Source organism: Salmo trutta, chromosome 22, assembly GCF_901001165.1.
Source record: "Salmo trutta chromosome 22, fSalTru1.1, whole genome shotgun sequence".
NCBI classification, from domain to species: domain Eukaryota; kingdom Metazoa; phylum Chordata; class Actinopteri; order Salmoniformes; family Salmonidae; genus Salmo; species Salmo trutta.
The window spans coordinates 23,895,218-23,908,456 of NC_042978.1; the positions used below are offsets into that span (position 1 = coordinate 23,895,218).

General features: G+C 45.4%; 1 protein-coding gene across 2 annotated transcripts in view; it reads right to left on the reverse strand.

Annotated features, from left to right (window-relative positions):
* LOC115158414 (spermatogenesis-associated protein 16-like) overlaps positions 1–13,239 on the reverse strand; it is a 66,233-nt gene that overhangs the window by 20,893 nt on the left and 32,101 nt on the right. For both annotated transcript variants that reach the window (XM_029707329.1, XM_029707328.1), the window contains exons 5-6: positions 3,464–3,548; positions 1,057–1,207 (exon numbers count right to left, since the gene is read on the reverse strand). In XM_029707329.1, coding sequence (XP_029563189.1) covers positions 1,057–1,207; positions 3,464–3,548 — 236 coding nt within the window. The remainder of the gene's footprint in view (positions 1–1,056; positions 1,208–3,463; positions 3,549–13,239) is intronic.

The window sequence follows — 13,239 nt, forward strand, 5'->3', positions numbered from 1 at the left end:
GTGTCTGTGTATATCTCTCCCTCCCCTGTGTGGTGGTGTTATTGATGAGGCTGGTCCAGAGAGCACTCCCCTCTCCTCTCTGACCACTGACCTGTGTCACCGGGGGTTACTGGTCTGGCTTGTTATCCTGGCTGGGTGGAAGCAAAGAACTGAGCACAAGTCTAACTTTAATCAAGGCCTTCAGAGATCCTCAGCCCTTTTCATCCACTGTCTCTGGGTACTACCCTTCCCTTCCCTCCTCCTCCTCCTTCCCCTCTTCTCTCCTCCCCTCTTCCAACCATTCCTGCTGATGACCTTCCTGGACACTACAGCTCATGCCTCACCCCATGGCAGTTTGAGAAATCGGACCTGTCCGCGGACACATGCACCATTCAGCGCCCATGTCTCAGTGTAGAGGGTAATTAAAGTGAGTCTCCAGAGGTTTTGTATTATTTCAGCCAGTAGTTTTGAAAGTAGAGCTCCCTGAAAATGTTGCACAATTGTGTACTATGTCATCCATTTCAAATATGTTAAAGTCCTGCATTTGAAAAAATATATATAAATGTTTTTGTGCAATACGTATAATACGTTAACAAATTCCAATTCGTACAATATGTTACGAATTTGTAAGTGCTTAAGATCATGGACTGCATCTTTAAGAGTTAATGGAACAGCACTTCTCAAATTGGAACACACTTGCATGGGGGGGTAACAGACAGCCCATGGTGGGGTAACCAGCTAATGTAGCTGAACCACGGTAGAGGGCAGCTTATTTGATCTAGACAGGGGTCTGTAGATATGCATTTGTTTTCGATAGGAGGACATGGTGGAAAGATGAGGCAGGTCAGGCTAATTGAGGCACTGGCAGTGTGTGTGTTTGACCCCTGCTAGTCTGAGCTGCAGGCTGACAGTAAGGAGAACAGTGTAGCCTCCTGCTGAGAGGAAGATGTGGGGGAGAACCATGTTCATCTCACTCCCTCCTTCTGCTGGAGGGAGCTCTATCATTTCTAAAGGATGAATCTCATAGAGATGAGAGTCTATTCCTCGCTCCCATTCCCCCTGGTCTATATTCCATACCTGTGAACAGGTAGTCTGTGAAGGCAGGGTGCTGTTTCCTGAAGGTCTCCTCAGCCTTGGCGATGCAATCCCCCGCGGAGTCCCCAGCAGAGCGCGGGGTGTACATGACAGAGAAACCATCCTCCATGGTGATTGCCTCGTCCAACAGAGCCTGGGAGTCGTGGGAGGCAATGAAGAGAGTAAGAGAGGACCATTGTTATATAATTTCCTTATTATTTTTTATATTTAACCCTTATCTTACCAGATAAATTGACTGAGAACATATTCTCATTTACAGCAACAACCTGAGGAATAGTTACAGGGGAGAGGAGATGAATGAGCCAATTGGAAGCTGGGGATGATTAGGTGGCTGTGATGGTATGGGGCCCAGATTGGGGATTTAGCCAGGACAGCAGGGTTAACACCCCTACTCTTACGATAAGTACCATGGGATCTTTAACATCCCATCCAAAAGACAGCACCCTACACAGGGCAATGTCCCCAATCACTGCCCTGGGACATTGGGATATTATTTTTAGACCAGAGGAAAGAGTGCCTCCTACTGGCCCTCCAACACCACTTCCAGCAGTATCTGGTCTCCCATCCAGGACCAACCCTGATTAACTTCAGAAGCAAGCCAGCAGTGGGATACAGGGTGGTATGCTGCTGGCCTTATGCTGAGGTAGACACTCCTAAAATGATGAAAGTTACTAAAAGCAGAGCTGATTGAATTGTTCAGGCTGCTACAGTAGATCTGCTGATTTGGCCATTCAAGGTTACATTTGTTCTTACTGTTTTCTGTGCTTTGATGGACTGGGGAAAAAATGTATTTTAAACATTGCTATGCTTTCCGTTGGGTTGTTGGGATGAATAAAACATTGCAACTGGGAAACTAACGGTGTTCCTGGACTAATCTATTCTCCGTTTAAATCCACTCTGAATGAGAGGGAACAGATTATGGATTGGGGATTAACATGGCTTTGGTTTTCCCATAACCTTTTACATTTGTCTGAAGCTAAAGGGAAATATTACCCTACCAGACAATTCAGCTCTCCATCTACTTATTATTTCAGATGACATTAGAATAAGCAGATTACAGTACTATGTCAATGAGTTCTTTTTGAGCTTCATATCGCTAGCTAGCTACCTTATTAAATCAACTCTATTGATAAGTGAAGGAGAAAGAGCTGAGGCTTCATTTGTCTGACCACCCAGAGAAACACAACATTATCTCCCTACAGTACTTAGGGAGATAATGTTGTGTTTTCGCCCATTGATTCAATTATTTGGGGGTGTTCTGTTTTGATGGAGAATATCTGAGCCATTTGTCAGCAGGCAAGCAAATGTATCACAATGAAACAAATGCCACAGCTAGGGCTCTAAGATATTTTCTATTAACATTCATTTACATGTGCATGTTTAGTGAGAAAGTATTGTAATAAAATATGGAATGAGTTAGCTGTAAAGATGATCCATAAAAAGGCCATGCGATAGAAAAACAAAATGCCTACTTGACGTCAATACCAGTCCGAAGTTTCTCCCCTGCTTATTTGACAAAGGAAACATTCAAAGTGGAAGTAGTGTGGTTCAAAATCTGTGGCCCTCACCGAGGGACTTGAAACCCACAGTGGGTAGAAGGCTGTGTGTGATGTTGGGAGCTAGTTTAAGGGCCGTCAGGATAAACACACACAGACGTATTGAAATTCACATGGGACGGAAATGAATAAAACGGAAGGTGCTTGATGTACTGAATACTAAAATCTATCCCACACTCATCTCACTTCAAGCAAATGCAAATCAAGGCTCGATTTCAAGCGAATGCAGATCCGTACAAACCCACTTTCAAGGTCAAAAGCATTCATTTTGCCCTCCGAATTAAAAAAAAACTCTTCACCTTTCCTCTGCTAAACTTGAAGTGCAGAAAAGTAACTTCAGCGAGTGTAATTCCCTCTATGTTTGCATGTGTTCCTTCGCCAACCTCCAACATCTTATGGAAACTCATGTACAAAGCTTGGAGTTTATATTCAGTACTACATGGTTATGATGCTAGACATATGCAAGGCAAGTAAAAACGGGAAAACATAGCAAACACATTACATGTATTCTGTCAATTTTGTAAATTGTGTGATAGTAGTGGTTGAGGTCATTAAGATTAGATTAGAGAGAGGACAATGTTAGTGTAACCATACAGTAGTCTAGAGGCTGATTCATTGGATGACCTTTGCTTGCCGGTGTTGAGGTTAGGTTCACTCGGTGCCACCCCGCTGTGCTCTGGTTCATTATAAACCGTTTACTGCTATGCAGCGTTCTGCCTGATTGATATGCAAAGAGCTACCTCAGTCGGCAGTCTTTTAAGTAATAATCATTCATTGAGCTTTTGATTGGGCGGTGGGCCCCTCGTCTCTGCTCTGGGGCCATCTGTTCTCACCTGCCAATACAGTTTGATGAGCTTGCTTATGTGTTCATCTGAGCCCCCGGACAGCCAGTACACCCAGTCAGCAATCATGGCACTCCTAATGACAAGGACAGAGACAAACAGAAACTATCAGACACATTTCAATCAAGATGTTACACTCTGTGGGGAGAGAGGCACAAGAGAGACAGCACACACATTCAATAGCTAGGTGAAAACTGCATACGCAATAGTCTAGCATAGCACAGGAGAGCAAAGCACAGCAGAGTCAAGCAGAGCACATACAAAACAGTGGTTTTTATTCTCTAAAATGGAACAGCATAGCACTGATGACATTATCAAAAGAACCATCTGCAGCAATATCAAAAAGTCAACCGAAATAGCAGACATAAGACCCAGTTTCAGTGTTTCTGGTGTCCCTGCGATGTAAGGATAAATATTTGTCAAGGGAAAAGTATTGCCTGGCATCCTGCCATTCAAAAACCTTTATGTCGTTATTGTGTATTTGTCCTATGTTCTCAGAATAACCAGGTTGCCAACAAAAACAAAGAGGAATGAATTGCACATGACATTATACAAAAAAAACTTAAGGGACTGAAAAAGCATTCTGTCACGTTTAGTCTTGGGAGCACTATGCCTGTAAGTGGATCTATAGCGTAAACGATCACAAGGTCAGGTATTGTTTGTTTTGCAAAGAGTACCTTTGGGTTACTTTAGTATGCCCCATTTATAGCCAATGCCCGTCCATGGCTGAGGGCTCTGTATATGGCACACTGTGTCGCCTTACAGATGTCACATCTGATGCTGCATAAATCCTCTGCAAACATGTTCACCAATCATCTGTGAAAGACCCTTAAAATCATCCCACCATGCAGTCACACTCCTGTCTGTCTACTACACTACCTCTATACTCGTGGAGGCACATTGGATTTGAGTTTTTATTCTGAAGACACTGTGGTAACATAACTGTAAAATCATTTTCAGTGCTTTGGTAGAAAGTGACACAAGCCGCCAGAAGAACACATCACATTTGTCAAATTGATGAAGCAACTATCTCTGATTTTACATCAAAGATTTATTCTCTTTATGGCTGATGTTTGGCTCCCCACCAGAGAAGCAGCTACCAATAAATGATCTTAAGCGTTGGTACTTGTTGGGACAAGGGCTGGAAGAAAGAGGCTGAGTGGTCATGATGATAATAATAATATTGTAGGGGCGGTAACCGAAAGGTTGCTGATTCGAATCCCTGAACCGGCAAGGTGGAAAAATATGCCGTTCTGCCCTTGAGCAAGGCAGTCCACCCCCGACAACAATTGCTCCCTGGGCGCCGATTAAGGCAGCCCCCCGCACCTCTCTAATTCAGAGGGTTTGGGTTAAATGCGGAAGACACATTTCGGTTGATTGCATTCAGTTGTGGATTTGACTAGGTATGCCCCTTTCCCCTAGTTGCAGTTCAACCCTGTTGGCACTGGCCGGGTCTCTAGCAGCTAGGATCATGCCTTGGCCTGCCAGGTTGCTGTCTCCCCTGCTTCCAACAATCTATACAGTGGCTGATGACTGCCAGATGTGCTGTGATCACTGAAAGATAATCCCAGTAATTGGTCATGATTGGTTCATCTGACAGTGATGATGATGGCTCAGCTCTAAGGGATGGATGGATGGGCCAGTGGGCCTGGATTGCCAGAGAGAGAGAGAGGCCAGGCATGGTTGAAGTCATCATCACAGCCACAATCAATGAACCTCATGAGAGCACTCACTGGTGTGTGTTTGAGAAAGGAAAACCCAATTGCACTCCCCAAAGAGTGAAGCAACTGATTTTCCATTGTTGGACCAGCCTCTATTGACTACAGCGGAGGTTAGGACTCATGCCTGGTTAATGGGCGTGAAGTCCATCTAGTAAACCCTAGAGTCTTAGCATTCTCACAACAATTAAATGGTCAAATGCATTGGTAGCGTTCAATGTACATCAGAGTGCTAACTCTATGCGATCTCTACAATAAAGCCAAGATTTCCCCCTCATGAAGCATTCAATGGAATGCTAATTGCTGGCATACAGTTTGCATATAGCATGAAGCTGCATATAGAAACAGCTATTGTTTGGAAGCAGAGTGCCATAGTTCTCAGTCATCTCAGCTTAAAATATACTGCTCAAAAAAATAAAGGGAACACTGAAACAACACATCCTAGATCTGAATGAAAGAAATAATCTTATTAAATACTTTTTTCTTTACGTAGTTGAATGTGCTGACAACAAAATCACACAAAAATAATCAATGGAAATCCAATTTATCAACCCATGGAGGTCTGGATTTGGAGTCACACTCAAAATGAAAGTGGAAAACCACACTACAGGCTGATCCAACTTTGATGTAATGTCCTTAAAACAAGTCAAAATGAGGCTCAGTAGTGTGTGTGGCCTCCACGGGCCTGTATGAGCTCCCTACAACGCCTGGGCATGCTCCTGATGAGGTGGCGCCAACTCCTGGACAGTCTGTGGTGCAACGTGGCGTTGGTGGATGGAGCGAGACATGATGTCCCAGATGTGCTCAATTGGATTCAGGTCTGGGGAACGGACGGGCCAGTCCATAGTATCAATGCCTTCCTCTTGCAGGAACTGCTGACACACTCCAGCCACATGAGGTCTAGCATTGTCTTGCATTAGGAGGAACCCAGGGCCAACCGCACCATCATATGGTCTCACAAGGGGTCTGAGGATCTCATCTCGGGAACCTAATGGCAGTCAGGCTACCTCTGGCGAGCACATGGAGGGCTGTGCGGCCCCCCAAAGAAATGCCACCCCACACCATGACTGACCCACCACCAAACCGGTCATGCTGGAGGATGTTGCAGGCAGCAGAACGTTCTCCACGGCGTCTCCAGACTCTGTCACGTCTGTCACGTGCTCAGTGTGAACCTGCTCATCTGTGAAGAGCACAAGGCGCCAGTGGCGAATTTGCCAATCTTGGTGTTCTCTGGCAAATGCCAAAAGTCCTGCACGGTGTTGGGCTGTAAGCACAACCCCCACCTGTGGACGTCGTGCCCTCATACCACCCTCATGGAGTCTGTTTCTGACCGTTTGAGCAGACACATGCACATTTGTGGCCTGCTGGAGGTCATTTTGCAGGGCTCTGGCAGTGCTTCTCCTGCTCCTCCTTGCACAAAGGCGGAGGTAGCGGTCCTGCTGCTGGGTTGTTGCCCTCCTACGGCCTCCTCCACGTCTCCTGATGTACTGGCCTGTCTCCTGGTAGCGCCTCCATGCTCTGGACACTACGCTGACAGACACAGCAAACCTTCTTGCCACAGCTCGCATTGATGTGCCATCCTGGATGAGCTGCACTACCTGAGCCACTTGTGTGGGTTGTAGTCTCATGCTACCACTAGAGTGAAAGCACCGCCAGCATTCAAAAGTGACCAAAACATCAGCCAGGAAGCATAGGAACTGAGAAGTGGCCTGTGGTCCCCACCTGCAGAACCACTCCTTTATTGGGGGTGTCTTGCTAATTGCCTATAATTTCCACCTGTTGTCTATTCCATTTGCACAACAGCATGTGAAATGTATTGTCAATCAGTGTTGCTTCCTAAGTGGACAGTTTGATTTCACAGAAGTGTGATTGACTTGGAGTTACATTGTGTTGTTTAAGTGTTCCCTTTATTTTTTTGAGCAGTGTATATTCTCTTTGTTACAGAGTGAGAGCAAACACCCATTTATAATCCTGTCATGCCACTCTTGTAACAGAGAGAGCTATAAAAACAGGTTTGCCAATAATGTCAATTGACCCCTTAATCCCCTTTTCTGAGGGTCCAAGGTAACATGGGTGATCAGATCAATAGCTCCCTTACATGAGAGGCCCTGTCTATTGAGTGATGTCACGGAAAGTACATCTGGCTATCACAAGCCTTTTAAAAACGTCTTCAAAACACTTGGAATTGGAAACCTTTCCAGTTGCACTGTGACCGCCCTATGAGACTAGCCTGCTGCCTACAGCCCCTCGTCCTCTTGATATGTATACATTAAAAATACATCTCCTTTATGTCAATGCTGGCAGTCAATTTGACAGAGTTAAATTCAACAGGCAGACTGGGATTTGGGTTAATTTGAAAAGTTCCTGTTAGTTCTCTCACTCTGGCCACATGGGGGGTGTGGACGAACAATAAGAGATTTGTCAAAGGACAGCATGACAACCAAAAAATATCAACCTCAAGACAGAAAAAAAACATTTGGGACCGGCCTGACCCCTCATATCAAGATAATGACCAGTCTGACAGCATTGGGCCGTTTGTGACGGCTGGCCTGAAAAAATGGCCAATAGAGGCAGCTTGTGTAGACTTCACAATGTGACACCATTAAAGTCTAAGGAAGAAAAAAACAAACCAAAGTGATGGGGAAGGTAAGTGGAAGGCCACAGCAGCCCCACAGCACAGTGGAGTACTAGGGGATGGTCAATTCATCATCACCACCAACTCCCTTCACATAGCAGCTCAGCCCAGGTAGCTGTACTGCACCACAACATAGATATGTTCTGATACTCAGGTGACACACCATTGTAAGAACTGTCTTTGAAAGCTGTAGAAAATAACAGCCCAACCCCACATGCCACAGCAACTCCATTAGCAGCACATGCAGCTGTAGAGAATGGCGTTGTTTTCTACTGGTGTCAGCATTCTACATACTCTTGGCTCCCGAGTGCAAAAGGTTTGGCATTCAACACCTCTTTTCTCACACAAATCCGAGGTCTGGGCTTGGCAAATCAGATGTATGCATAATGGAAGACAAAAGTGAATCGTATAAGAAAATGAGTTAGTGGTGTGTACAGGATATTTTTCTCTCCATTCACCAGGCACTCAGTAGCCTACATCCTCTAGTTCCCATAATCGTGGCATACATGTGTCTATTGATATACATTTGATTTGATTTATTAGGATCCCCATTAGCCAACCCCAATGGAGACAGCTAGTCTTACTGGGCTCTGACACACAACAAAAAAATACATTACAGACAAAAGACTTTACATACATTTACAAATATTAAAATGTAGTCTGTGTGCGTGTGTGCATCTTTCAGTTACACATACATGTCAGTACATACAAGTAGCTCACATGGGGGAGAGGCATTGTGCCGTGAGGTGTTGCTTTATTTGTTTTTTTTAAACCAGGTTTGCTGTTCACTTGCGCTATATGAGATGGAAGGGAGTTCCATGCACTCATGGCTCTGTATAATACTGATGTTTCCTTGAAATTGTTCTGGACCTGGGGACTAAAAAAAACTGGTGTCTCGTGGGGTCAGTGCTTTGTGTAAGTGCAAACAACTTGCAATTTCCAACATGTTTCTTATAAAAAAAAAAGAAGTGAAGCAGTCAGTCTTTCCTCAACTCTAAGCCAAGAGAGACTGGCATGCAGTGGCGGTTCTAGCTTGTATGGCTCCCTGGGAGAACCCCCCCCCTTCAGCTACCCCACAGCCAACAACAACAAAAAAGCACCATTCTGCACTAACTGTAATTTTTATTCAGACATTTGGAACAACACAAATAAATAGTCATAACATTTAAAACGATAAAAAAATATATACAAAAATAAGACTCATAAATATCAAAAAGTAACAAAGACAAATAGAAACAAATTGTAGTATATAAATACAAATAAAGATAATCAAATTATTACACTGTTACTCCATTGCTAACAATAAAACACACAAAAAACTAGATTACACAAATTCTATATCACACAAATACACAAATAGAATAACACAATTATAAAGAAGAGAACCTGATTATTACACTATTGCACTTCAAACAAGAAACACAAACTAAATTGCACAACTGCCATCTAAACCCTGACCTTTCTTGCCTTCCTTGATTCAAAGTCATCAATTATATCATAAGAAATCTGCCCAGCAATTGCATGGCTAATACTGATGACAGCAAGGCCACTAAGGCGTTCCTGTGACATGGTGGACCTCAGGTACACAATTGTGGATACATTTCTGAGAGCACCCTTCGTGTATAAATACCAGCAGCTCAAGCAGGGTCATGGTCTTTTTCTTCCCCCTTTAAGGAGTGGATCAGCTTAATATTGCAGAAAGAATGTTGCTTCCATCAATGTAATTGTCTGCATCATTTTCAATCCTCCATATATTGTTTGGGTAAATATATACATCCATATACATACACGCATGCATACATATACACATATTGTCATAGGGGTCGTTGAATGGAGACCAAGGCGCAGCGTGTATAGTGCTCATTCTTTGATTTTTAATGAAATTTTTTTTAAATTAATTTTGTTATTTTTTAATGATTTTTAATGAAAACACAAGAAAACGACCAACAACAGTCCCATCAGGTACTCTAGACTAAACGGAAACAACCACCCACAAATCCCCATGAAAAACAGGCTGCCTAAGTATGGCTTCCAATCAGAGACAACGATAGACAGCTGCCTCTGATTGGAAACCATACCTGGCCACAACATAGAAAATGACAACATAGAATGAAACTCTAGACAACCCACATAGAAAACAGAAAACCCAAAACACATAGACGAAACACACCCCTGTCACGCCCTGACCAATCTACCAGGGAAAAATGACCTCATACCAGGGTCAGGATGTGACAGTACCCCCCCCCCCAAAGGTGCAGACTCCGACTGCACCCAAACCAAAAAACCCAACAACAACAACCCCAAACACAAAGGGAGGGCAGGGAGGGTGACAACAGTCTATGGCGGCTCATGTGCTCCACCCAGAACCTTCCTCTTCTCCCGATCCTCCAGCAACGGAGGTGGCTCTGGCTCAGGGTGTAAACTCCATTCCGCCCGCAGATCCCTCCGCTTCTGTAACATAGGCCTGTGGATCATTATTGGAGGAATCGGACTGTAGATCCTTACCGGAATCACTGTGCTGTAGACCACTGCTGGAGGTTCCGACCTCCAAGCCGCCGCTGAAGGCTCTGGGCTGCAGACCGCCGCTGAAGGCTCTGGGCTGCAGACCGCCGCTGATGGCTCTGGGCTGCAGACCGCCGCTGATGGCTCTGGGCTGCAGACCGCCGCTGATGGCTCTGGGCTGCAGACCGTCGCTGAAGGCCCTGGGCTGCAGACCGTCGCTGAAGGCCTCGGAGGCGTCGCTGGAGGCCCCGGGCTGGGAGGCGTCGCTGGAGGCCCCGGGCTGAGGAGCGTCGCTGGAGGCCCCGGGCTGAGGAGCGTCGCTGGAGGTCCCGGGCTGAGGAGCGTCGCTGGAGGCCCCGGGCTGAGGAGCGTTGCTGAAGGCTCTGAACTGAGAAGTGTCGCTGGAGGCTCCGGACGGAACAGCGTCGCCGGAGGCTCCGGACTAGGAGGCGTCATAATCGGTTCCGGACTAATGACCGTTGCTGCTGACTCCATGCCATGGATCATTTCTATAGGTTCCGCGCCAAGGATCATCACTGGAGGCTTCTTACCTTGGATTTCTCACTACAGGTGCCGGGCCATGGATTATTCCGACAGGCATCGTGCCATGGTTTATCCTTACAAGCTCCGGACCATTTAGAATCCCTCCAGGCTTCTTGCCAAGGATTCTTTCCTCAGGTTTCGGGCCATGGATTACCTCTTCAGGCTTCGTGCCATGGAATATCCCCACAGGCTCCGGGCCATGGACCATCACTAGAGGCTTAGTGCCCTGGATCATCCTTACAGGCGTCGGACCATCGATTATCACTAGAGGCTTTTTATGTGGAGCAGGAATCGGTCTCACCGGACTGGGGAGACGCACTAAGGGCCGAGTGCTCACAGCAGGCACCGGCCGTACCGGGTTATGGGTGCGCACTGGAGGGAGAGTGCGCGTAGCAGGCACCGGACGTACTGGGCCATGGAGGTTTACTGGAGGTCTAGCGCTTGCGGCTAGCACAACCCGTCCTTGCTATTTGCCATATATTTTTCAACTGTGCAGTGATGCTTCACAAAAGTATTGAACTTTTCTATTCTCATAGCTTCTACAGACTGTAAATTAAAAATACACGTTTTTGCTAAAATAATTATTATATTATTGATTGATTGACTATGGTTTTTCAAATCACCCAGTATTGCTGTCTGCAGGGTCATGGTCTTCGATGGCAAGTCAGGCAAGTTCTTCAGTTCCTGTGCAAGGTCTCTGCCATCCAAGTCTGAGTGGTCTTTATAGTGCAGTGTCATACTAAGGGCTTCACATTGTTCTGTCAGCTCCTTATTTGAGAGACTTTGGAAGGTTGATAGCACTCAAACTTGTCTCCTACATTTTCCAATGTGGAAAATCTTTCCTGAAGGGCTGAGGTTGCAGCATCAACAATGACACTGAAAAATGTCACCTCCAGCTTCATCAGGGCATCAATCAAAGGCTCATCAAATGATTCGTATGAAAAGTTCCGCTTTGTGGACCTCAGCCTTTTTTGCTGTAGAACAGCCTCTACATTGATTCCCTCGCAAATATCCTTGGCTGACATTTATGTAGTCATAAAGCCTTTTGCCCTGTAGTTGCTGAGACCTCTCTCCGTCTTTCTGAGAAGACTGACTGCAACATCCACATGCATACTGGGAGACTGCATCAGCTTGCTCACATGTTGGATCTGGCTCCAGATGTCATACCACACCATTGTACAGATGCTGAAGCGGTATGATCCCACCTCCTTTGACAAGGACTGGGCCTCAATCTTTATCACAGGGTCTTGGGTTTGATCCCTCACCTCAATCAGTGCCTCTCTCACAGCTGCTGCCGCATACCTCAGTGGTTCGACACTCTTAACTTTACTCTCCCACCTTGTCTCAGTCCACATCTTCAAAGTGATGTCCACATGTTTTTTCAGGATGGCCCATCGCTGTGTGGAGGCTGAGAACAAGGTGTACAGTTTGTGTAAGATACCAAAGTAACCTGTGGCATCGACAGAACTTTAGCAGCATCAGCCACAATCAGGTTCAATGTGTGAGCCCCACATAGCACAAATAGAGCTCTTGGATTCATTTCCAGGAGTCTGGCTTGGACACCATTGTTTTTGCCTCTCATGTTGGCCCCATTATCATAAGACTGTCCTCTACAGTCCTCAAAAGGAATTTTTAGCTCCTCTAATCTTTTGAGAATCAGGGATAAAATGTTGGCCCATGGACTCCTCTGCCTCCAAAAACCCCATCAAATGTTCCTTTATAAGGGGCTCCTCCTGACAACTGTTCCGTGTGGATGACAACGGAGGTGGAATCTAGAATGATAGAGAATCATTTTGCCAGCTTGATGTCACTCACCATTATTGAAATGACCTTGCTGCTCAACAAATCACTGAGTTCATTCTGTATTTGGTGGCCAAGGTAGCTGGTGGTGTGACTCGAGGTCCTTTTTTGGACATGGCTAAAGTGCTCTTTCATGACTGGATCAAATTGTGCCATCAGTTCAATCTCTTTGAGGAAATGTCCATTTGATGGAGAGTACAGTGATTCTGTGTGTCCCCTTAGTGCCAGATTTCTAATTGCCAGAGACTGCACAATAGCAGTCAGACGTGTCAACACCTCTCTCCATCTTATCCTCTCAGCCCCCATAAGTGCCATCTCATGCTTATCAATTGTTTCCCCTTTTTTGATCCTCATTGCCAGTTCTTTCCATGTTTTCATGCAGTTGTGGTGTTCTGAACTGCTGTTGTGTGAAGTCAGCAACGAACTTGCATGTTTCCAGTTTGTCAGTCCTGAGTTTGCTAAATTAATTTGCTTCTTAGAAAAGAATTTGCAGCAAGAGAGGCTGTTGTTTCTTTCGGAATACACCAACCAATTTGTAGGGATTTTTTCACCACTCACCAAGGTCTTCC